Raw genomic sequence first — 27,647 nt, 5'->3', positions numbered from 1 at the left:
GTGGGAGTCATCTGTAGGTCATAAAGGTCACTGGAGCCTCCGTGGCCTCCAAGAAAGGAGGGGCCGTCTAGGCTTGGAGCCTGGCCAGGAACCAACCCAAAGATGAACTTTAAAACGCTGCAGGGTTGTAGGGACAGGGGATTTTAGTTAGGCACTAGCGAGAATCCCCCATCAGTAAAGGTTGGCAAGTTCACCGGAATAAATTAAGAGAGGCTTTCCCGGAGCTTTCAGTACACAATCCGTCAGGCGCTGTGGGACGCTCTGCAGGGAAGCGCCGGGCCGGGGCACTCGGGTGCTTACCCTCGCTTAGCCACTAACTCCTGCGTGACCTTGGTAGTTCCCCTCCCTGCGCCCGGCTTCCGCATTTATGGGCGGGGGGTGGGGGGGGGGGCACCGAGGCCGAGGGTCTGCGGCTCCGGGGTCGAGGCACCGGTGTGATCAGCTCTTGGGGCCGTGTCCCTCCGGAGACCCCATGAAACCTCTCCAGGCCCCCAGCGAGCTTGTGGACCCGGACCATCGAGGGGTCTCTTTAAAGGCTTCCGCCCCGCCCCTGCTACCAGGTCGGGCCTTCGGTTGGCCCAGCGGGTTCGGGGGCGGAGATTGGGGCGGGGCCTGAGCGTCAGGGGCGGGGCCTCCGCCGGGCCGGCACCCGCCCCCTTTGTTCGCGCGGCGGCAGGAGGCGCGGCACGGCCCGAGGTGCGCGCGCGGGAGCCGCGCGGTGGGGAGACCGTCGCGCCCCGGCTGTCCACAGGCCCCGCGCCGCCGCCCGATGGCGCGAGGGGGCGCGCGGGCCCGGCCCCGGGGGCCCTCAGCCGGCCGCGGGTGAGCCCTCCGCGGGCCGCCTGCGAGCATGTCACCTCCAGGAGCCGCAGCCCCCGCCCGCAGCGCCCGCGCCCCCGCCCTCTGCAGCCGCGGCCGCCGCCGTCGCCCCGGTCATCGGCCCCCAGGCCCCCGCCCCTGATCGACCCGGGCCCCGGCACTGCAGCGCCATGGCCGGCCAGGGGGACTGCTGCGTCAAGGTGGCCGTCAGGTAGGACGGGTGACTGGGGCGCGTGCGCGGAGAGCTCGGCTTTGTCTCGCGTGGGCACGGGGCGGGGGTCCGGGGGTCCAGGGGGCGCCGCTCCACGGGCAGCCCGCGCCCGCGGAAGCCTAGCCGGCCGCGCTGGAGGGCGCCGCGAGTTGGCCGGGCCCCCGGGGGAGCGGCATCCCCGCGGGCGGCAGGAGGGGCTTTGTTTGGGTAGTGATTTCGGGCCCCTCTCGGGAGCCCTTAATGATCAGAAAATCGAATCAACAAGGAAATCCGGTATTTCACACCCAGCCCGGGCCCGGGAGGGAGCGTCTGTGTGTTTCCTCTTTGCCCCCCTCCCCCCCACGGGCTGCAGTCTCACGCGGGGACACTGGGTGGGGGACATTTCCCCGCATCCACCCAGCCTGCTGATCCTGCGCTCTCCGCAATGCCGGATAGGCAGCACGCCGCCCTGGCCGGCTCCGCAGACAAAGATCGAGGAAGGACGAGTGGAAGGGCTGGGATGGGGCCTTGGCCCGTAGGGAGACAGCGGCTCTGGAGAGATCCCTGCCGGCCCTGCCCCTAGAGCGGCTGGGCTGGGGACGGAGCAGGGGTGTCAAGGGTTCTCCTCTCAGAGGACAGGCGGTGGTGACCCTGATGCCCCCATCCTCAGGCCCTCAGACAGAACTGAGCCGGGGGAGGGCCACGTGGACCTGCCTGGGACTTTGAGGGACATCCTGGCCGAAGCAGGGTGGGCCGAGGACAGGGCACAATGGAGACGTGTTCTTTGTGTTGGGTGGGGGCGCTCCGCGCCATGTCACCCTCCCTGTTCTTGATTTGGGTTTAGCTCTTTGAGACTAAAGACGGACTCTCCCAGTCCGTTGGTGGGAGAGTGCCAGCCTGGGACCCGTCACCGCATCACCCAACCCTGTGTGATGAGGGTGCGAGTCTGAGTCTGGGTCTAGGGTGGGTCTGAGAAAGGTCTCTGACTTCCCTGGGTTGTAGGTGACCCAGATTCCAGAATTCCAGGGCAGTCACTCCGAGAAGACTGTGGAAAACACCCCAGGGCAGGTGCTGCCACCCACCCCCCAACCCCAGCCACCTGGCTAGCCCTCTGCAGTGGAGAGGGTCCGGGGACCGCTGATCACAGTCTGGAGTGGAGGGAGTGAGAGAGTGTGCCCTCCCCCTGGACCGCTGGCTGCTCTCGGAGCATCCCTGGCACACACTCGCTGGCCCTGGATAGCCTGAGACAAAGAGGAGCCCCAAAGATGCCTGGTGGGCTGGCGGGGCGGGGCTCTTTGCAGCAGGATCCTATGGGGCTGAGGGTGAGGGCCAGGGGCATGGTGGCGGGGGTGGGGTGGCAATGTCAATAAGACAGCTGCAGCGGAGTGGACACGTAGTGAAAGGAAACTGGACCAGGGCTGGGAAGGGGGCTTCCTTTGGACTTCCTCTGGACTCACCATCTCACCCAAGAGAGCCAAACCGAGCCCCCTGCCCCACCTCGTCAGGGCCCCCAGGCTAGACAGGGGGTGCGGAGGTGTGGCCAAGCCCGTGGCCTTGGCACCCATGCAGCCGGGGAAGAGCTGGTGTTCTCTCCCCACTGCCTCCAGCGGCAGGAGCTCCCCGGGACCCTTCCCACCTGGAGCATCTTGCCCGCCCACGCTACCCTCCTGTGACCCGCATCATCTCTGCCTCCACTGAGACTGCCTGGTAGGGTCTGAGTATCCCCACTCCTTGCCTCTGCCACTGGCCTGGAGGGAGGGTGGGGGTTGGAACACCTCCAGAGCTAGACCTTCAGGGCCCCCTGGATGGGGAGGGCCCCGCCCAACCCCTCCCCTCCCACTCCGGCCCCAGTGCACACGCCAGACTGGGGTGGGCAGCTGGCTGTGGAGGGCAGACAATGCCTGGACAGAGCCCAGCTTATAATCAGAGCTGAGGACGGGAATGGACTAGGACCGAGGCTGGGAGGGGGAGCAGATGGCGCCACTGGGGGCTGCAGGGAGACTTCTCCGTTCTTTGGGGGTCCCCTTCAACCCCCACCCCAAGCCCACCCTCAGAAATCTCCGGTCCCATGAAGGACTGGGTGGCGGGCTGGAGCAGTGTTGACCACTGATAGGAAGAGCCGAGGATCTGGAACTGCCAGGGGCCTAGCCTGGTTGCCCTTTCTCATATCTAACTGGGTCCCCGTGAGAATGCCTTATGGTAAGTCCAGGGTCCGACTCTTGAGACAGGGAGGCCAGGAACGGGGCAGACGTGGTCTGACGTGTGTGTGTGTTTGTGTGTGTAAGGGTCCAGGGGCCACTAGATTAGGTAAGAAGTGCCAGGCCTGGGGCTCTTGGCACTGTAATCTCTGGATAAGGATCAAAGCTGGCTTGTGTGCAGAGCTGCAGGGAAGGCCATGGAAGGGTCAGACCAGAGGAGACAGCTTTCAGGACCCGGAGCTGCGGGTAAAGGAAGAAGGTCTAGATGTGAGCAGAACCCCAACCCCCTGCCCCCAGCCCCAGGCCACCCTGGAAGCTGGCACTCTGCCCCTTAACTCTGCACCGAGACTCCCAGGCCAGCCCCTCCAGCCTCCCCTGTGATCCGTTTATCCTTTAATCCCCTTGTCCGATAAGGACTCTCTCAGCTCTGAGGCTGGCTAAGGCCAGTCTCTACCTGGGAGGGGGGTGATGGGGAGAGCAGACCTGCTCCAGGTTGCAGAAATGCAGGCCTAACTGGTAGAGGGAGAAGGGGAAGGGACGGCTATTAAGAAATGCTGGTTGGCAAAGTTGAGATTGGGGAAGGAAGCCGAGTCATGGGGTGCGTTTATTTAAGACCCTTCTAAGCCCCCAGCTCTGAGCCCCCAGCACAAGGGGAGGCCTGACCACCCCACCCTCTTATCCTTGCCTGGTTTCCTTAAGCTCTGTCCTTAGTCTGCTGAGGTGGGGCCGGGGGTTCCCTGGGCATCCATCCCTGGACACTGCAGGGTCAGACCTGGGCTGGAACAGGGCTGGGGACGCCAGCCAGGCGCCCAGGGACACCTGCTCTATCCTCGGGTTCTTTAGCTGCAGTTATTCCCCTGGCTCTAGGCTCCTCTGAAGTCTCAGTCAGTGTCTGTCTAAAATTTTGAATCAAGAGAATTGGTGGCTTGGGACAAAGATAAGACAGAAAACACTGAGTGGGGTGGGGAGGCGGTGCCTTCAGCGTCTCCCCCCCCCCGCCCCTCCCCCAGCAGAGTCCAAGGCCGGCCAGGACCAACTAGAGCCCCTGCTGATGGTTCCCAGACCCGGGAAAACGGCCTAGGCAGGGCCCCCCGTGGGGGTGGAGACCCGAGCGTCTTGGTGGCGGTCTCCTGCTGCAGAAACAGGGCTATGTCATCACCAGGAAGTGCAGTGTAGTAACCGCAGGCCCCGGAAGCATGGCCCCACCCTCTGCCCGAGCCAGCCAGCCTGATTGGCTGTCAGCTTTTGAAGACCGCGCCTGGGGGGGGGGGGGGCAGGGGCTGAGGAAGTGACAGAAGTGACATGTGCCTGGCACCCTCCTTCCCACAGTGGCTCCGGGGACAGAGGGCTGGGCTGGGGCCCCGTTTCTGTTTCTCCTTCTGGGCCTCAGTTTTTCCTCCCTGTACAATGGGATCAGTGGGCTGTTCTGGCATGTCCTTTTGAGAAGAGCAGTGTTCTGGGTGCAGTGGAGGGTGGACAGTCCTTAAAGGCTGACTCTGGAGGAGCTGTGAAGAAAATGTGAACAGAAATAAGCACTCGCTGAAAGCATGCCTCGGAGGTGTCTCACTGGGTTAAGCCTCAGTGACTGTTAGGTGAAAAGAATTCACCTGGAGCCCTGGGACTGGCTGGTGACGGACTGTAGGCAGCAGGCAGTGGAGAAAGCCCTGGGCTGGGGGGCCTGGGCGCGGTCACTTCCTGCCCACTCGCTGAGCGCCAGGCATCGCGTCTTTTTGTCCCCCACGCAGGCCCGCGGGAGCCAGGTGCCAAGTGCCACCCCACCGTGGAGACAGGCACAGGCTCACCGCGGTAAACACAGGCCTCTGACCGTGAGCCCAGGGCAGCCGCCCTCCCGAGGCCCTGCTCCATGCAGCCTGCTCCGGCTGCTAACTGGCGCTTCGCCGGCGTTCCCACGCCTCCATTTGCTCTGATGCTTCAGGCAGGTCGCGGCTGTGACCGTGAATGTGGGAAGGCGCGCAGGGAGGCACTCAGGACTGGGCACAAGCATCCTGTCCACGCGCCCCTGGATGTGGGGCTCTCTGCCCGCCCCCACTGGTGGGAGCCACCCTCCTGCCTTTCCTGAGCTCCACACAGCTGCCCCTGGACGCTGCTTTCCTGCCCGAGGGCCACCTTGCTGCCCTGTAGGGCAGCTCCCTGACAGCCACGTCTCCGCCTGTGTCCTTGCGGGCCTCCTCCAACTTGGGCCCCTCTATCGCTTGATTCACCCTCTAGACGAGCAGCCCACTAGGAGGAATGGGGGCCCTGAGAGGCTGCGGGCTGGGGAGGGGAGGCAGCCTACCTGCTGGGCCGGGGACTGGGCTGGGTTGGTAGCCTGGGCCCGGGGCTGCTCCTCCGTCCCGGTGGGTGGGCGGTGGAGCTTGGTGGGCGTTTGTGGGGCCTGTGGCAGGTGTCCTGTCCCCAGGGGCACCCCTGCTCTACCCTCACTACTCTGGGTGTGAAAGGGACGCAGGCCCGTGGTTCACCATCCCCGGACCCCCAGACACCCAAGCCCCTGTCCCTACTCCGTGCGGGGTGGAAGCCCACCGTTCCTGGGGTCAAGCCGGGAAGGGCCCCTGGAGCCGGGGTCAGGGGCTGGTGGGAGCACAGGCCGACACCTGTTGCTGTGCATTCCCCAGCAGGCGAGCGTCCCCAGGGCCCAGTCCCTGCCGAGCAGCCCTCCCAGCCCCGGATGCCAGCACAGCTCGGGGCTCTGCAGCTTCTCCCGGGAGGTCATGGGAAACCCCTGCCAGATGCCCCAGGACGGGGTGGGGGAGGGGCAGGCCAGCCGGCAGGGCTGGGGCGCAGCTGCGCGGGCTTCCCTGGGCTGGGGACACCCCCTCCCAGGCCCCAAAGCTGGGCCTGCAGGGTGGACCTCAGAGCGGGGAGCGGGCAGTTCAGGACAGGGACCCAGGGAACACCCCCACCCCCGCCCCTCCTCACACCCACGCTCCAGCTTCTCCCGGCTCACCTCCTCCTCCAGGCCTCCTTCAGCCTTTCTGGGGTAGCGGGCCCAGCTGAGACCCCGATGCCTTGGGGTTGTGGATGAGACACCCCACACCCTGCCCCACTGGACGGCCCGCCGGGGCATTCCGCAGAAGTCAGTGGCCAGGACCCTGGGACGAACTGAGAGAGCGAGAGGCAGAGGACATCCCCGGGAGGGAGGGCGTCAGAGCCCTGAACCCCAGGCTTCCTGTGGGTCCCCTTGCGTGTCTGCGGCCCTCCCTGGGCTCCTGGGAACACGTGCAGGGGCAGAAATCAGGCAGAGGGGGCTGCAGACCCCTTTCCCCAGGCCTGGCCTCGTAAACTCATGTCCTTTGACCCCGCCGTACAAAGCCTTCTTGTTTGGGGGTTCAGACCAGTGTTTTCCCTGAGGCAGCCTCAGGAGGACTGGGCTGGGGGAGGGCCCGGGAGCTCACAGGGCTCCCCACGCCGCAGCTCTGCAGCTGAGAGGGGCAGCACCCCATGCTAGACCTGCCACCCTGCTTCAGGGCGGACTGCCCCCGCACTCCCCACAGGTCGGGCTAAGTCAGCTGAAGCCCCAGGGTGTCTGGGAGCCAGACTCCCGTGAGACAGCAAGGATGTTGATTCCAGCCGACTTCCTGGAGCTGGCAGGCTGCCCAGGAAGGGGTGGGGGAGGAGGAGAGGATGCCCACGAGCGTGGGTGCACACCTCCTCCCGCGCAGCAGCCTCCTGGGTCCCTGGCCCCCGCTTCCCCTGCCCCGGCCTCGGCTGTCTTCACTGTGAATGTGAAAAACTCCCCAGCAGACGGCTCTGGCCCTCTGGCAGCTGTCGGCAGGATCATCTTTCCCCGGCCGCCCTCTCTCCAGGCCGGGGCTGCTTAGAGGGTGCAGCAGGCCAGGCCACAGTCAGACTGGGTTTGGATTTCAGCTCCACCATTAGGAGAGTGTGACTCTGGGCTTGTTCAGATTCTCCCTTCTGAGCCTCAGGAAGGAGGCAGTCCTTATACGTGATGTCCCTGCACGTAAAGGCGCTCCATGCATCGGCTCTCAAAAGATACCGCGTCCGGTCCTAACAGAGGCGGCTCGGGCGGTGTCAGCGACCATGACTCCAGGGGAGGAGGACTGCGGACCCCCTTCCCTTCCGAGGGCTCCGCAGCCTCTGCAGGCAGGAGGCTCTCGCTGCTAGCCAGTCTGAATCCCTTGCGCTGTGGCTGAGTTCCCCTCTGGTCTGGCTCCTTCAGTAACGGGGCCAAGCTGGCCCCTGGCAGGTCACGGCATGGCTGAGTGCCCCGCTGTGCCAGGCAGACGGGGGTCCTGTGGCTCCTCTCTGTGTCCCCCACCACACACACTCCTCCACATTGGAGGTCGTGAGAGCCCAGCGCCAGACGGAGCCAGGTGTGGCGTGAGGAGGGAGTCACGGGATCTGGGCAGCCGAGGGGGCAGCCCACTCCAGGACGGGGTGCTGGGCGTTCTCACTTCTCCAGGCGCCCAGGCCCTCGGGCTCCTATTCAGGGTTCCAGAAAGACATTAGGGTGTCCAGGAGGGGCTCACCCCTGGGCTGTTTCTGAAGGGACCGGTCACGAGGTAATCTTGGTCGTCGGAGGGGGCTGCGGTTCTTCTCAAGGCCCTGGACGTGGGGCCTGCGAGGGTGTCTTCCAGCCTGGAAGACCCCAGAGTGACAACTTGCCTGCAGGCTGGTTTTCCCGGGTCCTCCTGCTCTGACCCTTCAGTCCATGGCCAGGAAAGATGGGCCTCCTAGAAGACCTAGCTACTGATTAGCTCTGTGACCCTGAGCTGAGTTAATATCTCTTTGAGCCCTCTTTGTAAATTGTGGGGGGACCTCCTCCTTAGAACGTGTGCAGAGTGTGGTGGGGATCCCCCGCTTAGAACGTGTGCAGAGTGTGGCAGACTCTCTCACTTAGATCGTGGGCAAAGTCTGGTAGGTACCATGACCAGTGACCAGCAAAGAGGCATGTTGCTCCTTACCTGCGGGGTTATTACTCCTGAGGAATTGATCCACGGGGTTCCAGGTACCAGCAAAAAGGGATGTCAGGAATCAGAGCACACACCACAACTGTAAGAATTTTCTAGGATTCTGGAGCAGTTCTTAGTTATTTTAATATCACAGCCTGAGCCTGGCAGGCGACAGTCCATGGGGTCGCAAGAGTGGGACACGACTTAGCAACTAAACCACGACCTCTTGGAAAAAAGGAAGATGTGGGAGCCTGGGATAAAGACCCGGGGGCGGGTCGGTTAGGGACCTACGGAGGGGCTGGATCCGGCTAACCGGGCGGGACGGGGTTCACCTGGAGCCGGCCACACCCACGCGCCCTGCCCCATCCCCCGGCGGCGGGAAGGAGCCCTGCGGGGTGGTTGGCGGCTCTGTGCGGCGTCACCGAAGCCGGTCGGGAGCGGGGCGCCGCTGGCCAGGCTTTGGGGGAGGGACCCTCCCGCCTTGGCAGGCGCAGCGTCCCCGGGCCTGCCTCCTCGCTGGCTCCGCCGTCCTCCGCTTCCGCCCTGTCCTGGCTCCCGAAGAGCCGGGGAAGTGCTGAGCTCAGCGCTTCTCGCAGCCCCGGGCTCGGGCTCGCCGCCTTTGTGTCCCGCCTGGGGGGACACGAGCCGGTGTGGGGTGCGGCCCGGGCGCCCGCAGCCCTCCGCCCCGAGTGTACAGACGGCTCTTAGAACCCCCAGCCCCGGCGCCCTAGCGCCTCTCGGCAGCGCGCGGAGGCGGCCCCGCGGGCCCGGGCTGGACCCCTCCGCCGCCGGAGAGCCCGGGCCTTCTCTGAGCCCCTCCCGGCCCTCTGCGCGTTGCCAAGTGGCAGATAGACTGGGCTCTGTTCTGGGAGGTTCCGGGCCTTTCTCAGTGGGGCCCTGCGCCGCCCTACCCCTGCAGGGCCGGGAGAAGGGATGGGGAGGCTGGGGGAGGGCGGGTGGGGGGAAGGTTTCCGGGGCTGAGGGTGGGGGTCTCTGCTCAGAAATGACCCCCCCGCCGTGTGGTCCACAAAATGCCTTTTGGGCTTGGCAAAATCAGGCAGCGCAGTTTGCCAGTTTGAGTTTTCCGAACAGTGCAGTACATAATTTATCGTGATCAGGGAGTTTTTTCATTCCCCCTTGAATTCTGCATCCGAGGCGAGAATACCTCACTCGCCTCACCCTGGCCAAGGTGGGGCCCACAGCGCCCTGCGCCCCTGGTTCTCTTGAAAGATCCTGGAGCCTGGTACCCACCCCTGCCCACCCTCCCGCCCCTAGGGAACAGCGCTAGCAGGGGTGCCGTCCTGCCGTCCCATAGTAGCCGTAGCCGGAAGCTGTCTCCTTCCCTCATCTGGGGCTCCAGGGCTGCCCGCAGAAGAGACCTGCCCCGGGGCGGGGCCAGGCTGGTCAGGAGCTGCCGCAGGCGAGGGCCGCCGAGTTCCTAGAAAGCTGAAACTGGGAAGAGAAGTCCGGATGAGGCAGGGAGCAGGGGTGGCCGAGCCGCTGGAGGGTGGGGCAGGCGCTTGCCAAGGGCCCGTCTTTGTCTCCTGGACTCGGGTTTGGGTTCAGAGTCTACCCCGGGGCAGGGTGTGGTGGGAAGGAGCCCAAGGCAACTGCGCCCACTGGACTGGGGCCCCTGAAAGCCCAGCGCTCGGGTCCAGCCTGCCGGACCTGTGTCGGCTGTGGCGGGCCGCCCCCCGCCCAGCTGCCCCCTGCTCTCTTGGTGGTGCCGGGCAGGGAGTTTATACGACCGTCTGGGCCCTGAGTGTCCCAGGCAGCTGGAGAAGAGGAGAAGCCGCAGGCTTCGGACTCCCGGCTTGCCTGTGCCGACTGGGACTCAGCCTCAGCTTCCCTCTCTGGACAGTGGGTTGAGGTCGCTAGTGCATCGCCTCCCTTGAGTGAGATGGCCTGAGGCACCCGGCCCAGCGCTGGTGCATGGAAGCACCCATGTCCAGTTACTGGTTCAAGGCCCATTCCTGGGATGGACACTCCCCCGAGCCCCGTCCGGGTTGGTGGCCTTGGGAGTTAGTGACTCATCCTGGGCTCGTGTCCTCTGGCTTCCAGCTGGTGCCCCATTCTCTGGATGGTAGTGCTCACCCATCCACCCCTGCCAAGGACACTGATGCTTAGGATGGGCCAGCGTGGGGCTGGCTGGCTCTCTGACCCCAGAGGACCCCACACCACAGTGTGCTGGACCAGGGAAGGTCCCAGGGTGAATGCCTGCTCACCTTGCAATGCCTGGATCCTCAAACCCTGGAGCCCCCTCCTCTAGGCCCTGCCTCCTGATGTCTTTTCGGCCACCCTCTTGGGCTGGGGGCCTGGTGGGCGGAGCAAAAGCCGGCTTCTTGCTGATGGGATCCACCATCAAGCAAGGCAAGGCAACAGCTCCCCCTCCGTGGCTCTTCCTGTCTCCAGGGACCCTGATTTGATTTCCTCCAATCACCAACATTGCCATCTGCCTGTGGTAATTAAATGGTATTTGAACCGGATCCAGAAATCCCATCGCAAGCAACCCACATGGCAGGGAGCTGGTGCTGGCCAGCAAAGCTGGAGAGGCTTCAGAGGCGGCCGGGTTCCCCTGGGAGCCCCGGACACCATGGGTCCCCGGGCCTGAGCTCCTGGGCCCTGCCCGGTGCCCTTTGAGGTTGCGGCCCACCTTCCCCCATACACCCTGGGCCCCCAGGCCTGGGCTCCTGGGCCCTGCCCGGTGCCCTTTGAGGTTGCTGCCTGCCTTCCCCTAGGCATGCTGGGCCCTGCCCCTCAGCTGCACAAAGCATAGGAAGAAGGGAGAAGTGGAGCCCGCCCTGCCCAGGCTCGGACCCTGCCACCCCTGGCGCCTGCCCCTGGCCGGCACCGTGTGTTTCCTTGTCTGCCGCGGGGACTGAAGTGTCCCGCTCGGGCGTGGTTGTGTGTGTCGGCCGCCGCCACCAGCGGTCCAGGTGGGAGCGCCACGGCCCGGACGTCTTACTGACGGATCCAGGGTCTGGTGTGTAGGTCCAGAAAGGGTGGGGTGGATTCCCAGTGCCCCTCCCAGCCAGAAGCTGGTCTGGGGGAGACAGGAGCTGGGCTCTCACTTCAGCCTGGCCTGCCGCAGCTCGATGGGGCAGGAAGGGGGGTGGTAACCAATGTGGGTGTCCGGCCCCTGCAGCCTCAGTGGTGTGAGGACCGGTCCTGGAGAAAGGCCAGGCCACCACCCCGCCCCCAGCCTCTTATTCCCCTCACAGGTGAACGCAAGGCGCAAGCTCAGGGGCTTCTCGCTGGGCTCTGAGGGGCCTCGGGGCTCGGCAGCCTGAGGCTGAGACAGGATGGCCCTTGGGGGCTGGCTCTGCGGGGTCGGGGCCCCCCTGGGCCGGCCCCCACACGCTTTCTTCTCTCTGTAAATGTTGGCTTAGGACGGGGTGCTGACAAGCAGCTCATTGTGCTGAGGGGCTGGCTGGCTGTGTGAGCCCACGGGCACCCCCCGCCTGGAGATTCAGGCATCGGGAGGCGCTCTCTGCCAGTCCATGCACATGCTCACTGGCTCACTCTCGGTTGCCATGGGGACCTCCTCCAGCAGCGGCTGCTTGCAAGAGGGGCAGGGGCAGGGGACGGCCCTACCCACTGTCCACGCTGCGCCCCACTTCGCCCTGAGGCCCCTCTCTTCCTCTGTGCCGGGGAGCCCCCAGGGCCTGGGACAGGGGCCCTCCTGTGGCAGGTGGCCCTACTGGAGGTCCCTGCCCTCTGACTTTTGCCTCGACTCGCTCTGCAGGGTCCTGCCTGGTCCAGCCTTACTGGCTTCCAGAAGAGAACCCGAGTTTGTGCCTGAGACTGTTCCCCTAGCATCTGGGGCGGGCCTTCCTGAGCAGGGGGACCCTCTGCAGCCCCTGCAGGCCTGGGCAGAGGCACTGGTCTCCTTCGGAATGTAGCCCCCCCGGGGGGCAGCCAGGCCTGGCCCTTCCTTCCCTTGCTGGCCCTGGGCTTTGCCTCTCAGGAGGGGCCAACTATCTTCTCCCCACCCCCTTCTCTACGGGACACGGACCTTGGGGCTGCGTGACAGTCAGGAGCGTGTGCGTTGGTGCCAGCGAGACCTGTCACGTTCTGTTGCTGCCCAGTCTTGGGACAGTCGAACTCTCCCAGCCTCTGTTTTCTCAGTAAAAATCCAGCAAATAATACATAGCTCGCAGGTTTATGGTAAAGAATACGTGAATTCGTGTCAGGTGAAATGCCTCTAACGTAGATTCAGTTCCCAGGGTGCTCATGCAATGTTAGCAGCTGCTGGACTTCCTTATGGCCCGGTGCTAGGACTCCACCCGCCAATGCAGGGGACACGGTTCGATCCGTGCTCTGGCGAGATTCCACATGCCACGGGGCGACTGAGCCCGTGGCGTCACAGCTATGGCGCCCTTGAGCCCCAGCTACTGAGCCCATGGGCTGCAGCCCTGAAGCCCTCGCCCCCAGAGCCCGTGCAATGAGAAGCCCGCGCTCCGCATCTAGGGTAAGCCCATGTGCAGCCACGAAGACCCAGTGCAGCCAACATGCGCCCATACAGAGATGAAAACGCCCGCAGCTGCTGCTTTGAGCGGTGTTGACATTATCATCAGGAGAAGGCAAAGGCACCCCACCACTGTTATTGTTCGGGAGGTCTCACACAGCTGCCCCCATGCTGTGCTTCCTCCCTTCTCCCACTCGTGGGAGAGGAGGGGCCCGGGGGCGGACGCTGGCCAGCTGGACGGTCACCCCCAGCCAGTCTGACCCAGGACTCCCTCCCGCCCCCCGCCCCGGGCAGGATCCGGCCCCAGCTGTCAAAAGAGAAGATTGAGGGCTGCCACATCTGCACGTCGGTCACCCCCGGGGAGCCCCAGGTCCTCCTGGGGAAGGACAAGGCCTTCACCTATGACTTTGTCTTCGACCTGGACACCTGGCAGGAGCAGGTCTACTCCACGTGTGTCAGCAAGCTCGTGGAGGGCTGCTTTGAGGGCTACAACGCCACAGTGCTAGCCTACGGGCAGGTGAGTGCCTTCTCCGCCTGTGGTCACCTGGGCCCCAGGCCCCGTCTGAGGGCAGAAAGCTGGCCTTGGGGTAGCTGGGATGCAGCTGGGGTCTTGTCTGTGGTCCGGGGTTGCTGGGGCGCTGCTGGCTGAGACTTGGGATCGGCTGGCGGGGACAGGCTGGGAGGGTCCCAGGCTCGCCGCCCCGCCCCCCAGGGTCCTGGGTAACGCCCTCCTCCCAACTTTGCCGACACAGACGGGGGCAGGGAAGACGCACACCATGGGCACCGGCTTCGACGTGGCCACCGCGGAGGAGGAGCAGGGCATCATCCCGCGGGCCATCGCGCACCTCTTCGGGGGCATCGCGGAGCGCAAAAAGCGGGCGCAGGAGCAGGGCATGGCCGGGCCTGAGTTCAAAGTCAGCGCTCAGTTCCTGGAGGTCCGTGGCCTTGCGGATGTGTGTGTGTGTGGGGGGGTGCGGCAGGACTCGGGGGCCAGGCTCCCTGCAGGGCGGCAGAGGAGGCACTGCAGGGATGAGGCCCCTGCTGTGGAGGGCGTCCCCCAGCTCCGCGGCGCTGGAGGCCCACCTGGCAGGACCCTGAAGGGGCTCTCTGCCCCTGATGGGGCTCGAGGCAGGGAGAACCTGAAGGGTCCTTGCAAACTCAGATGGATTACAGCTCTGCCATCTGGTGGGCGCAATGGCACCCAGTCCTGGGGCCCTAGGGTGACCAGGACACCCAGGCCCGGCTCATAGTGAGAACTCTGGCTCTCACCCTTCCTGGCCTCCACTGGGCCCTCCCGTCCCTTTCTGGCTGAGGTCCTTCCTGACCCTGGGAGTCTTCTCTGACCCCAGGGCAGGAGGGTTCTCCAGAGGGTCCTTTCTGGCCTCTGGTCTTGCCTCTTTCTGGGTGGAGGTCAGGGTGCTGAGCCCCAGGGAGGCAGCTAGCAGCTCTGGGGCTGGGGAGGGGGCCCCTGGCCTCCCATGAGACCTCTCAGAAGCGTCTCCAGGAGGGCCGTGGGCTCGGTGCCTCTTATGAGGCCCAGCGTGACCAGGCTCCTGCTCTCGGCCACCTGGCCCAGGCAGCGTCAGCCCCAGGGATCCTGGCCGTGTCCAGGGTGTGCTCGGAGGGAAGGATGTGGCCCTAGCCTTCCCTAGGCCTCCCTGTCCACTGCTGCCTCTCCAGCCCTGCTCCCTCCTGGGCACATGTGCACCGCTGTCCCCTTAGGGGGCTGTGCTTTAGGCTTGGAAGTTGCTCTTTGTCCTTCTGGACTCTTGCTTTTGATAAACAGTCTGCCTTCGTGTGTGTGTGTACATGTTATGTGTGTAAGTATATGTGTCTGTGCGTGTGTATATCTATACATGTATAAGTATCTATATGTATATGTGTGCAGGCGTGTGTATGTGTGTGTCTCTGTATACATATATATGGATGGATGGATGTGTTCCATCCCCGGGTCAAGAAGATCCCCTGGAGGAGGTAATGGCAACCCGCTCCAGTATTCTTGCCTGGAGAATCCCATGGACAGAGGAGCCTGGCAACTATGGTCCATGCGGCTACAGAGTCACGCACAGCTGAGCGACTGAGCACACACTCACTGCATAGGTCTCTACGTGTGTCTGTGTATATCTGTGTGTTTGTGTATATGCATATGTGTGTTTGTGTGTGTCTGTGTATATCTGTGTGTTTTTGTACACGCATATGTGTGTTTGTGTGTGTCTGTGTATATCTGTGTGTGTGTGTATACGCATATGTGTATTTGTGTGTGTGGATGTGTATAATCTGTGTTTGTTTATACGCATGTGTGTGTTTGTGTGTGTCTGTGTATATCTGTGTGTGTGTGTACACGCATATGTGCATTTGTGTGCATGTTTGTGTGTATGTGTGTCCCACGCCGTGTATTTCTATAAATTTCTCTTCGTTTTTCCCTTTCTCCATCCTTTTGTCATAGAGAGACCCAAAGAGCAGTTCAGCACCTAGAAAGCCCATGCCAAAGGGTGACCCACAGGGATTAAATGTTGCCGTGTGTCTTTCTTGACAGACAGACAGACACCAAGGCCCCACATCTGCACCAGGGCCTTCCGTTTCCTCTTCCCCTTCCTGTGGAGTATTTCTGTCCCTTGAAGGCCATCAAAGCCTCGGATGTCCGTGGGCTAGGACCTGCCCCCCCCCCACAGGCCGCTGTTGGCCACTGACTGCTTGCTCGTCCCTCCTGCTCCCCGCCCCAGCTCCCTGCCCGGTGACAATTCCAACAGGTGAAACTTGTCCTGCCAGCGATTCCAAGCACAGGACTCCAAAGCTGAAACCATCTGACATGGGGGGACACTCCCGGCCAGGCCACCTCCCACAGTGGTGTCCCCAGGCTCACCGGGGGCCAGGTCATAGGTGGCTCTCCATCCCTCACCCCCAGAGCTCAGCTCTCCACCAAGCCCCACCCCCGAGCTTGGAGCCCCGCCCCGGCCCCCTCTCCCTGACGCATCACATACTCTGTGGAGGCCTCAGTCCTCTTGTTCCCACAGGGTCCTCAGCCCTCGGGGCGGAGCGCTGATTGCTGCCTATGTGGGCTCTACCCAGGATCCAGCTGCTCCCGCCCCAGCCAGGGGAAAGAGCCCAGAACCCGGAGCCCTGGGAGGGCCGGGGTGGCTGGGGAGCCTCCCAGGGCTGGTCTCCGTGCCTGCAGAGCAGAGCTGGCGTGTGGCTGGAGAGAGCGCTGGGGCCCCGGGCCATGCCCGCGTACACCCAGCCCCGTCTCCTGCCCGCACAGCTCTACAATGAGGAGATCCTTGACCTCTTCGATAGCGCACGTGACCCTGACGCCCGCCACCGCAAATCCCACATCAAGATCCACGAGGACGCCAGCGGCAGTATCTACACCACGGGCGTCACCTCCCGCCTCATCAACTCCCAGGAGGAGGTGAGCGCCTGCGGAGCCACGGTGGGCTAGTGGGGGTGGGGTGGGCGGGGAGCTGGGCCGCCCAGCTGCGGGCCCTGACGTCCGCCCTTCCACAGCTGATCCAGTGCCTGAAGCAGGGCGCCCTGTCCCGCACGACGGCCAGCACCCAGATGAACGTGCAGAGCTCGCGCTCTCACGCCATCTTCACCATCCACCTGTGTCAGATGCGCATGTGCGCCCGGCCCGACCTGGTGAGAAGCCCGAGGCAGACACCTGTTGGCGGGAGGGTGGTGCGGCGGGAGCCCAGGCTCTGGGCCAGCAGACCCGGGCTTGGGTCACCCTGCTGCTTGCAAACTCGCCTTCCTCTCGGTGGGGGAGAAGCAGGCAGTGCACGCAGTCTGATGCTCGGTGTGCGCGAGGCACCCCCAGCTACGCTGCCCCCCAGGCCCCGAGGGCAGGGGCTGGGACAGAGGGGCCATGCCGGCTGGCTTCCCTGCAGGTGAACGAGGCCGTGAGCGGGCTTCCTGATGGTGCCCCTCCTGGAAGCGAGTACGAGACGCTCACCGCCAAGTTTCACTTCGTGGACCTGGCCGGCTCCGAGCGGCTGAAGCGGACAGGGGCCACAGGCGAGCGGGCCAAGGAGGGCATCTCCATCAACTGTGGGCTGGTAGGCACGCAGCGGCCTGCACAGCTCAGCCTCAGACCCTCTCCAGGCCCGCCTCAGGCCGGCTGCTGGCCGGGGCGGGCCGCTGCCCTGACCCTGACTGCCAACTGTCACCAACTCTCACATCTGCCTTTAAACCCTCGGGGAGCCTGAGGGCTGCTGGGGTCAGCGGGACAGGTCCACCCTCCGGGTTCAGTCCTCCCCCAGTGCCTCTCAAGCAGCGATCTGTCTCCGCAGCTGGCCTTGGGCAATGTGATCAGCGCCCTGGGGGACCAGAGCAAGAAGGTGGTGCACGTGCCCTACCGGGACTCCAAGCTCACCCGGCTCCTCCAGGACTCGCTGGGCGGCAACAGGTACCCGCCGACACCTGGGGAGGGGCGGAGAAAGGGGGAGCGCAGGGGCCTGCGGGTGTCCGGGTTGGAGCGGGAAGGCCCAGCGGACAAGGGGCCCGCCTGGCCCGGTGGGCTGCAGGCCTGGAGATGCCCACCGGCCACTATGGTGGGACCCAGCTTCGTCGTCTGCACGGTAGAGAGGGGTATCCTAAGGAGGTGGTAGAGGCCGAAGGGGACGCGGAGGCCGCATCACAACCCTCCTCCCCCTCCCCAGCCGCCTACTGGCCGCCTCGCCGCGGTCAGCACTGTTGGAGTGGAGACCCAGGCCAGGTGGTGCGGAGCCCCAGCCCCAGGCTCTGCCCAGGTCCTTAGGGCCCCCAGCCAGGAGCAGGATCTGCTCTGAAGTGATGCCCCCCGGTCCGGCTGTGCGCTCGACCTTCATTCCACACCCCCACACTCCCCAGCCAGACCATCATGATCGCCTGCGTGAGCCCCTCGGACCGCGACTTCATGGAGACGCTCAACACGCTCAAATACGCCAACCGGGCCCGCAACATCAAGAACAAGGTGGTGGTGAACCAGGACAAGACCAGCCAGCAGATCAGCGCTCTGCGAGCCGAAATCGCGCGCCTGCAAATGGAGCTGATGGAGTACAAGGCGGTGAGTAGGCCCCGCCCCTCCCAGGGCCCGCACCCGGACCGCTCCAAGGCCCCACCCCAACCACAGGCCCCGCCCCTCCAGGGCCTCACCCCTCCAAAGGCCCCGCCCCTCCCACCAGGCTCCGCCCTTCCTGCCCCGCCCCACCCGGCCCCGCCCCCTCCCCACTCGGCCTCGCGCTCCGCATACCAGTCTTGGTGGCCAGGGCCGGGCTCACCGAGTGACTGGAGCATCGTCGGAGCTCTCAGGCTTACAGTGTCAGACAAAGAGGTGCACATCCTGATTGCACAGTTCTCATGTGTAAGGCAGGTGCTCTGTGGGGTTTTATTCCGCCGCATGTGCCGTGTTGGCCCAGAGGAGACTCAGCTGCAGCACGGCAGCATGAGGACAACTGACGGGACCACACGAGCGGGCCAGCGCACCTGGGGGTGCTGCAGGGGCGAGGGCTGGCCCCCTCATTCAGGTGGTCAGGGAGGGCCTCAGGGAAGAGGGGCCTTCATTATGGGAACAAGTGGGATACCAGCAAAAGGAGGTGGGGCAAGTGTCCTCCGGTGCCAACAGGCTACGAGCAAAGAAACAGGGAAGGGAAGATGAAGTGCTCTGGGGAAGTGTCCCATTCTATGTGACTAAGGCAGAAGGCACCAGCAGCAGCCCCTGGCCCGAACCTGGCACACAAGTGGGTTTTGGTTTGACTGGCCCTTTGCTTTAAAAGAATGCAGGGGTAGTTGTCACTTTTCTGAAAATTAGGGAGTTTCTGTTTTCTTTAACACTGCGAAGCTCTAACAGTGTGGCGCCGGGCTTCCTGGAGGGGCCCGGGGCGGCCCCTTCTAGACTGCGTGCAGCTCTATTCGCTGCAGTGCCCCTCACCCTGCCGTCTTACACCTGCCCTCCTCATTCGTGCCCACCCCCTGCTCTGGGTTTTGGCCCTGGGTTAGCGTTTGTGGAGACAGGAAGCTGAGCAGTGGAGAGGGAGGTGGGTTGAGATTGTGAAGGTCTGGAATGGCTGGTCATGAAATGTGAACTTTCTGTTGTCACAGGGGCCCTGAAAGGTTTCTGAGCCCTGGGAGATGAGAGCTGGCAGGGGGAGCTGGCAGGGCTACCGTGTGGGGGGAGAGGCGGGGGTGGTGGGGAAGAGCATCGTGACCCCCCGCCCCCTACCCTGTCCCTGACTGCCCCCCTTCCCGCCCCCCCGCTGCTCCCAGGGCAAGAGAGTGATTGGGGAGGATGGCGCCGAGGGCTACAGCGACCTGTTCCGGGAGAACGCCCTGCTGCAGAAGGAGAATGGGGCGCTGCGCCTGCGGGTGAAGGCCATGCAGGAGGCCATCGACGCCATCAACAACCGCGTCACCCAGCTCATGAGCCAGGAGGCCAACCTGCTCCTGGCCAAGGCCGGTGAGCCAGCTGCCCCAGGCGGGCGGGCCCCTGCCCCCACACCCTGCCCCCACACCAGCTCGGGATGCTGGGGTGTGGGACTCACAGGGCAGCCGGCTTTTCCTTTCTCTGTAAATGTAATCGCATGTACTGTCCTGTGATGCTTTACTTCTCATGATGCTGTGTTAAACACACAAGCCCACTTAATTCTCTTAAGCTGCGTAGTGTTCCATATGTGGTGGTGAGTGATTTACCGTAACAGCCTCTGTCGATGGACATTTGCTTGTTTCCCATCTCGCTGTTACCAGTACGCCGGGGTCTCTGCACCCATGGACAAGCCCCTCTCTGATAGAGACTCCTCCTTGGACAAGGGCCTGTGTGCACTGCCCTGTTCGGGGCACTGATAGGAGACCACAGCCTGGAGCTGAAGGGCCTCCCTGTACTTACCTTCTTAACTGTCTCTGGCCCCTGCGTCCCTGCAGGAGACGGCAACGAGGCCATCGGTGCTCTGATCCAGAACTACATCCGGGAGATCGAGGAGCTGCGGTGAGTGGGCACCCGCACACCTGGGAGCCCGGGACCGAGGCAGGGCTGCTCACCTCCACCCCCACCCTGCAGGACCAAGCTCCTGGAGAGCGAGGCCATGAACGAGTCCCTGCGTCGCAGCCTCTCACGGGCCTCGGCCCGGAGCCCCTACTCCCTGGGCGCATCCCCGGCCACCCCGGCCAGCTCCATGGAGGATGCCTCTGAGGTCATCCGCCGAGCCAAGCAGGACCTGGAGCGGCTCAAGAAGAAGGAGGTCAGGCAGCGGAGAAAGAGGTGAGGGCGGCTCTCCCCAGGTGGCCCGAGGACCCCGTGCTCAGGGGCCGTGGGCACCCAGGTGGCCTGGGGACTCACCGAGTGAGGCCGCTGTGGACAGAAGACCCCAGCGCCGAATGCTGGACGTCCCCCGAGGAGGAGGGGGAGGGAGGATCCCACCCGGGCTTAATTTGGGCTGGGGGCTAGGGAAGAGCAGTGACCCCTGCAGAGCTGGACCCAGTCCCACCCAGTACCTGAAACTCTTGCCCCCTCAGCTCTCACCCTGCGCATTCACTCAAGGCAGGTTAGCCCCTCACCTGTCCCTCCTTCACCCCTGGGCAGCCCAGAGAAAGAGGCCTTCAAAAAGAGGGCAAAACTCCAGCAAGAGAACAGTGAGGAGACCGATGACAACGAGGCCGAGGAGGTGAGGGACCCGCCCCGTCAAGCTGCCCCCTTGTCCCTGCCCAAGTGAGGGCCTCCACAGACATCCTTGTGCAGGGTGGGGGAGGGCTCGGGTCGACCTTCAGTGGGTCCTGTGCCTCCCAGTATCTGACTGGTTGCCACAGTGATGTCCATCCCTCAGCCCCTCATCACAGTTAGGTGATGCAGGCAGGAGGCTTCTCTGGGTGGGACTGTCCCAGGAGTGAGGGTGGGAGTGAGCCCCCCTGCCATGGGCCACCCCACTCCCCACCTTCCTGGCACCCAGGAGGATGAGGAACGAGAAGAGAGCGGCTGTGAGGAGGAGGAAGGCCGAGAAGACGAGGACGAGGACTCGGGCAGCGAGGAGAGCCTGGCGGACTCCGACTCTGACCCAGAGGAGAAGGGTGCGTGCTCCTGAGCGGGGGAGCCGAGGCGGGGCTGCCTTCCACGGGGGCCCAGAGAGACTGCTTGGGGCAGTGGCTGTCCGACGTCCAGGCGGGAGCTCAGATGTGCAACCCATCCTGGCAGAAGCTTACTGAGCACATGTTGGTGCTGGGCTCTGAGGTGACTTGAGCCCGTGAACGTGCCCGGCCTCCCTGTCCGCACGACCACCCTGGGTGGACATGTTAGGACCCCTCCCTTGGTCACCACCGAAGAGCAGTTGGTGGTTCACCCCTGGGTGTGGGGGATGTGGAGCTGGGCCTCGGACCGAGGCCTGGCTGTTCCGAAGCCCACTCCTCTAAGCAGGCCGTGTGTCCCTCAGCTCTGACCCAGAGCCCTGCCGGCTGCTCTGCGTCCTTTCTGCCCTGCAGCCCCGCCGGCTCCCAGGTCATCCGCAGCGGGTGGGCATCAGCTTCTGGGGCTCAGCAGGGGTGGATGAGACGCCTGGTGCCCCCAAGTCCTGGGCCCAACCCTGCACTTTCGGGCTGCTCTTTCAGCCCCTGCCCACCGTGGGATAAGGCATTTCCCCTTGCCACTGGTCACTGAATGGTCACGGCTGGCCAGAGGAAGGCCCTGTCCCCATCCCCGCGCCCTGGGCCCCCAGCGCCTCAGCCAGCCTGTCTCTGCGCCCACAGCGGCGAACTATCAGGCGGACCTGGCCGACCTGACGTGCGAGATCGAAATCAAGCAGAAGCTGATCGATGAGCTGGAGAACAGCCAGCGGCGGCTGCAGACTCTGAAGCACCAGTACGAGGAAAAGCTGATCCTGCTGCAGAACAAGATCCGGGACACGCAGCTGGAGCGCGACCGCGTGCTGCAGAACCTCAGTGAGGCCCCGCCCCCCCCCCGCCCACCGCGAGCCCCGCCCCGCCCACCGCGAGGCCCCGCCCCACTCGCCTTGAGACCCCTCCGCGCCACACATATTAGAATCCTGTCTCTATCCAGGCGCATGAAGAGACACCCCTGTCTTTTCCTGAATTCTCTCCTAGGATGTTTCCTTTGGTTCCGTTTACAAATCTGCCTCTCAGTGTGTCTCCTATCCAGCACGCTCAGCCCGTTCATCCTGTTACTATCCGTTCACTCACTCACACATTCACTTCCTCAGCAAACATCCGTGGAATAGGCTTGCAGAGCCGGCCCTGTTCTAGGTGCCAGAGTCGTTGGAGCGAACGCTCTAGTGGGGAGAGGCAGACGGCAGAAGTGGCGGATTCTACAGCGTGTCGGGGTGACAAGTGCCGTGGGCGAAAGCAGCAGGGAAGGAGGCAGGGCGTGCTGGGGACGGGGTGGACGTGTTGGAAAGGGTGGTCGTGGAAGACTCGCTGAGAAGCGGGAGTCCGAGAACGAGGGAGGGGAAGCGCATTGCAGGCAGGAGTCCAAGATGAAGAGGCCCTGGGGCGGCCGATGACGGGCACGGTGGGAGGGCACCGTGGCAGCAGCGGAGGCCAGAGAGAAATGGCCGGACGTGCCGGTCGTTTTAAGGACTTCTGCCTTATTCTCTGAGGGACGTGGAAAGTTGGGGCTTTGAGAGACGTGATGTAAATTTTGAAAGCATTCTGACGAGATCGCTCCAGCTGCTGTGCAGGGAAACGCAAGCGGAAGCTTGAGATCTGTTAGGCAACTGTTATAGAGGTCCTGGTGAGCGATGGTGCGGGCAGGAGGTGGTGAGAAGCCGTCAGATTCCGGATACATTTTGAGGATGCAGACAAAGGGCTTTGTTGGTTGCTTGGTGGGAGATTAAGAGAGGCGAGCCAAGGACGTCTCCAGGTACCAGAACGACGGCAGACACTGAGATGAGGAAGACTGCTGGGTGAAGGGGCGGGTTTGCACTGGTTAATCTGCCGTGTCTGTTGGCAGATCAGGTCAGGAGTGGAGAAGGCTTGTTTCTTCTGCCAGAGCCCCTGTCTGTCGGTCTTCTCTTACTAACCCTTCCCCTCCCCGCTGTTCCAGCCCTCTTCTCCAATCATGGGTCAGAAGCAGGCCAGCGGACCTAGTACCCAGGCCCCTCATGGGAAGCTGGCGAGCATGGGCTGAGATCTCAGGATGAATCACTTCTTCAAGGTCCCTAGAATGTCCTTGGGTGTCTCCTAATCTGAGCCCCTCCTTGTTCACCAGAGGGAACAGGCTGAGGAGGGTGCGACTCACCACCATCACGCAGTGAGACCTCCCCCCCGGGCGCGGTCCGAGCCCACGGCACTGGGGCCCGGGGACCTGCGCCAACGCTGCCCCACTGCGCGCAGGTACCATGGAGTGCTACACAGAGGAGAAGGCCAACAAGATCAAGGCGGACTACGAGAAGAGGCTGCGGGAGATGAACCGGGACCTGCAGAAGCTGCAGGCCGCGCAGAAGGAGCACGCGCGGCTGCTCAAGAACCAGTCTCGCTACGAGAGGGAGCTCAAGAAGCTGCAGGCCGAGGTGGCCGAGATGAAGAAGGCCAAGGTGGGCGCTGGAGACAGGGCCGAAGTGGGGGACGGGGACGGGGGTGGCGCCAGCGCGGGGCCAGGGTGGGATCAAGATGGAGACAAGCCTAGCTGGGAACTGAGAGCAAGATGGAGCTGGGGGCGGGGCCAAGACGAAGAGGACCCCGGTGGGGCGGGGCCAAGACGAAGAGGACCAAGTGGGCGGGGCTAAGGTGGGGTTGGGGGCGGGGCCGAGATGTAGAAGGCCAAGGTGGGGGATGGGGATGGGGGTCAATGCGGGGCCAGGGCGGGGCTGGGGGCGGGACTTGTGGGCTGGGCCGAAAGGAAGAAGGCCAAAAGGGGCAGACTGAGGGTATGGGAGGCGGAGTGTAGTCTCAAAATCCATTTGAAAGTGAAGAAAGTGTTAGCTGCTCAGTCGTTTCTGACTCTTTGCCACTCCATGGACTGCCAGGCTCCTCTAGTCCATAGAATTCTCCAGGCAAGGATCCTGGAGTGGGGAGCCTTTCCCTTCTCCAGGGGATCTTCCCGACCCCGGGATCGAACCCAGGTCTTCTGCATCGCAGGCAGACTCTACCGTCTGAGCCCTAAAAATCCATTTACTGTGTTAAAAATAACCACCACTGGCAGTGTGGCTGCTCGTCTTGACACTTGACATTGCCTCGTTCGTCTGTCCTGCTCCTGGACCTTGTCCTCTTAGCTAGAGGTTGTGCAGGGTGAAAGCACCTTCCCCAGTAGAGGGTCCCCCGAGAACCCCCAGGGACCCCGCCCACTGCGGTGGTCTCCAGTCCGCGCGCACTGCTCGAGTCCTCGGGTCTGGGCCGCCTCCACGTGCCGACGCCGACCGGGGTTGCGGAGGATGCGGCGGACTTGGTCAGCGGGCGCCCTCTGGCGGCAGGAGGGAGGCCCTAGGCCTTGGTTGTCCCCCTTCGGGACTCTGGAGCTCGTGGAGCGGTTCCCAGGGGAAGTCTGCCTGCCTCCTCTCTGTCCGCGTGCAGGTTCCCTGGCTAAGCCTCTCCAGGTGCCCCGGCCAGTGCGGGCCGGCCGTCATCTCAGGGGAGGAGACGCCACTGTAGACCTTTAGGAGGGAGGATTCTCCTGTGGCTCTGAAACCTGGAAAAATAATATTAATGTAATAATGCCCACGACGTGTGGGAAGGACAGAGGGTCCCTGCGTGTTCCTGGGCTTCAATCTCAGCTTGTTCGGCCCTTCAGCGGGGACTCCCCTGCTCCGCTCAGCTCGCTTAGTTCTTGTGAGCCTGGGGAAGAGGCTGAGAAGAGCACCCTTGGGCTGTTCCAGCAGTGGGTGTGCCCAGGAGGAGTCCAGGGTTTCGTTCAGAAGGACCTGGGACTGCAGGCATGGACTCTGATCAGATGCCACGAGCACCAAGGCCAGGACCCTGCCACTGCAGTTGAGGGGCACCCGTGCTCACAGAGGTGCCCTCGGGAGCGGGGACACCCAGAGCAGGGCCGCCAAGGGTCCTGACGTCATGTGCCTGGAATGTTCCCGCTGCTCTGAGACTGCCACCCTGTGACGACCCCCATGGGGCTCAGCCACACAGACGGAGTTGGGCAGATGGGCCTTCGTCCCAAAAGACACATTCCTCCCCAGGAAGCCTTGGGCTCTGGCTCTGGCCCCAGAAGAGGGCTGCCACGTTGGGGTGCACGCTGCACCCCCATGTGGGGCTCAGGTCCGCTTCCAGCCAAGGCTTGGGTCGCTCTAGCCAGCCCCAGCCCTTTGGGGCAGCATTCTCTCCGGACCCACAGGCCCAGCAGCAAGGAGGTCCCCTCCTCTCTGTAGCTCCCCCCGACACAGCCACCAGCCCCTGGCCAACCTCCCTCCCTGCCGAGCCCTGTCCTCTCCTGACTGTCCTCGAGGCAGGCTGGTGGCGTTCCTGGGGTGCCTGAGGCCTCAGTGGTAGCAGAGGGACCGCCCGGCCCGATTCTCACGGCCCCATCTTGTGGAAGGGGGCTGACCCCGTGCACTGGAGGGAGAGGTGCCACCAGGCCCCAGGTGCTTGCTCCCCGCCATGCCGGCTCACCTCTGGATGCCCGGACGATGCCCTCTGTGCCAGGAACTCAGCTCCAGACTCTGTGCTTGGGGGCCTGCCCTGCCCTGACCCACTGGAGTACCAACCCCACAGCCGTGGTAAGAGCTGGATTTTGAAGCAAAATGACCCGGATCACAAATCTGGCCACCCATTGCTGATTTTATGACTTTAGGTCATTTGGTTTCTCTGAGGCTCATTTCCTGTTTATAAAATAGGAGTGATACCGCTTCTCTCATGCGACTGTTACGAGGGCCTGGGCATGCAGTGTGGGCTCCACCCATGCTTCTGGTTTTCACGGTCACCATGAGCCTGGCCTGGGAGCTCACCCCACAGCAGCTCAGCTCCATCACATAGGCTGGGCCCTGGCGGCGGCTCCGGGTGGGGCCACCAGGGGCCGTGACCAGAGCCGTGGGGGCCGTGCTGGACCCTGCCACGTGGTGACGCCTGCACAGCCAGCCTGGCAGTAAGGCCGTCCCTTTTGGGAGCTTGGCCAGGGGGCAAGTCAGCTTCAAGTTCTGCGAGAGTAGGGGACAGGCCCCGAGGCACTGCCCCCGGCCTCACGGCTGTACCCCCCCACACACAGGTGGCCCTGATGAAGCAGATGAGGGAGGAGCAGCAACGGCGGCGGCTGGTGGAGACCAAGCGGACCCGGGAGATCGCGCAGCTCAGGAAGGAGCAGCGGCGGCAGGAGGTGAGGGCGCCTCCAGGCCCCGGCCTGTCTCCCCGCGCACTGGCGCCGCTCCTGACCACCCGGCCCGGCAGGCTGTCCTCGGCGGTGAGGAGGTGCTTGGAGGGAGCGCAGCCCCACTCAGGAAGGCAAGACAGCTGCGGGCGCCCAGCCTGGTCCCCGTATGGTGCCGAGCTGGGCCTGGAGCCCCTCGCCAGCCAGGACCCAGCCCGCCAGCCACAGCGTCCAGCCTGCGGAGAGGCCCGCGGGCCCAGCCCTCTACCCCAGGCTCCTTGCCCCTGCCCTGGTTGGGAGAGACGTGCCCTCCGAATACCAGGTCCTCTTTCCCCATGACTTCTGGCTCCACAAGGCTCCCCTCCAGAGCCGGTGGGGCAGACCCGCCTCAAGGCTTGAGCGAGGGCTCCACCCCCTTCTCACCCCTAGTTTCAGATCCGAGCTCTGGAGTCCCAGAAGAGGCAGCAGGAAATAGTCTTGAGGAGGAAGACTCAGGAGGTGAGTGCGGGCCCCCGCCCAGCCCCCAGAGCAGCCCCCCTCCCACCCCCACTGAGTGCTGACCCTGGGTTACCCCGCGGGGGCGCTGAAGCGGGGGGAGCCCAAGATGCCCGAGATGTCAGTTTTTAAAAAGAGAAGTCTCTTTTTTGTTCATTTCACATCGAAGACCCCTTGGCCCTTTCTCCGTCCTAAACCCAGGCCAGGACGGAGCGGCCCCTGTATTCTCCCTACCTAACACCCCCAGGCTGGGCCTTTCTGTGAGCCTGGGAGCATCCCGCCCAGTGGGCCCCTGTCCTCTGGACCCCCAGGTTTCTGCACTGAGGCGTCTGGCCAAGCCCATGTCTGAGCGGGTGGCAGGGCGAGTGGGACCGAAGTCACCCATGCTGGACTCAGGGGCCGAGGTGTCAGCCAGCACCACCTCATCCGAGGCTGAATCGGGGGCCCGCTCCGTCTCCAGCATCGTGCGCCAGTGGGACCGCAAGGTCAACCACTTCCTCGGGAGTCACCCGGCGCCCACCGTGCCTGGTGCCCGCCCTGCCAGGTGAGGAGGCCAGTGCCTGAGCATTGGGGGCTGCGGGTGGGGCCTCAGAGGCTCCAGGCGAGGGGCTCCGCACAGCGCAGAGGCTGAGAGTGGTCCCGCTCTGGCCCCCCCCACCTGTGCCCCCACCAGAAAGAAGTTCCAGAAGAAGGGGCCCAGCCAGAGCTTCAGCAAGGCTGCCAGGCTCAAGTGGCAGTCGCTGGAGCGGAGGATCCTGGACATCGTCATGCAGAGAATGACCATTGTCAACCTGGAGGCTGACATGGAGCGGCTCATCAAGGTGGGCCCGCCCCTCCGTCCCCCCCACCACTCCCCAGGCATTGGGGGCGGCAGCCTGAGGCCTCGCCTGCCTCCCCAGAAAAGGGAGGAGCTCTCCCTCATGCAGGAGGCGCTGCGCAGGAAGCGGGAGCGGCTGCAGGCCGAGAGCCCCGAGGAGGAGAAGGGGCTGCAGGAGCTGGCGGAGGAGATCGAGGTGCTGGCGGCCAACATCGACTACATCAGCGACAGCATCGGCGACTGCCAGGCCACCATCGTGCAGCTGGAGGAGACCAAGGTGCCCGGGGGCGGGTGGGCCGCACAGGCGTGGGCGGGGCGGCGGGGCGGCCGGGTGACGCGCCCTCTGCCTCCCCATCCAGGAGGAGCTGGACTCCACGGACACATCGGTGGTCATCAGCTCCTGCTCCCTGGCTGAAGCCCGCCTCCTGCTGGACAACTTCCTCAAGGCGTCCATCGACAAGGTGGGCGGGGCCGCTGGCCTCCCGGCGGACAGACGCCTGCAGAGCGTGC

General features: G+C 64.1%; 1 protein-coding gene across 10 annotated transcripts in view; it reads left to right on the top strand.

Moving 5' to 3' along the window:
- The first annotated feature begins 660 nt into the window (after positions 1-660).
- Positions 661-27,647, top strand: part of KIF21B (kinesin family member 21B) — a 42,746-nt gene continuing 15,759 nt past the window's right edge. For all 10 annotated transcript variants that reach the window (XR_006055551.2, XR_009595777.1, XR_009595776.1 and 7 more), the window contains exons 1-21: positions 661-1,030; positions 12,901-13,123; positions 13,359-13,541; positions 15,866-16,015; positions 16,111-16,245; positions 16,494-16,661; positions 16,896-17,011; positions 17,455-17,650; positions 18,850-19,039; positions 19,501-19,564; positions 19,637-19,837; positions 20,159-20,240; positions 20,523-20,640; positions 21,313-21,504; positions 22,915-23,114; positions 25,727-25,834; positions 26,255-26,323; positions 26,632-26,864; positions 26,994-27,141; positions 27,220-27,414; positions 27,497-27,598. Coding sequence is in view for 6 of the 10 variants with exons in the window: in XM_027976012.2 (XP_027831813.1) it covers positions 990-1,030; positions 12,901-13,123; positions 13,359-13,541; positions 15,866-16,015; positions 16,111-16,245; positions 16,494-16,661; positions 16,896-17,011; positions 17,455-17,650; positions 18,850-19,039; positions 19,501-19,564; positions 19,637-19,837; positions 20,159-20,240; positions 20,523-20,640; positions 21,313-21,504; positions 22,915-23,114; positions 25,727-25,834; positions 26,255-26,323; positions 26,632-26,864; positions 26,994-27,141; positions 27,220-27,414; positions 27,497-27,598 (3,114 nt within the window). In the remaining 4 variants the exon portion in view is untranslated. The remainder of the gene's footprint in view (positions 1,031-12,900; positions 13,124-13,358; positions 13,542-15,865; positions 16,016-16,110; positions 16,246-16,493; positions 16,662-16,895; positions 17,012-17,454; positions 17,651-18,849; positions 19,040-19,500; positions 19,565-19,636; positions 19,838-20,158; positions 20,241-20,522; positions 20,641-21,312; positions 21,505-22,914; positions 23,115-25,726; positions 25,835-26,254; positions 26,324-26,631; positions 26,865-26,993; positions 27,142-27,219; positions 27,415-27,496; positions 27,599-27,647) is intronic.

This window comes from Ovis aries, chromosome 12, assembly GCF_016772045.2.
Source record: "Ovis aries strain OAR_USU_Benz2616 breed Rambouillet chromosome 12, ARS-UI_Ramb_v3.0, whole genome shotgun sequence".
Taxonomy (NCBI): domain Eukaryota; kingdom Metazoa; phylum Chordata; class Mammalia; order Artiodactyla; family Bovidae; genus Ovis; species Ovis aries.
This window is presented reverse-complemented; position numbering and strand designations above follow the sequence as displayed.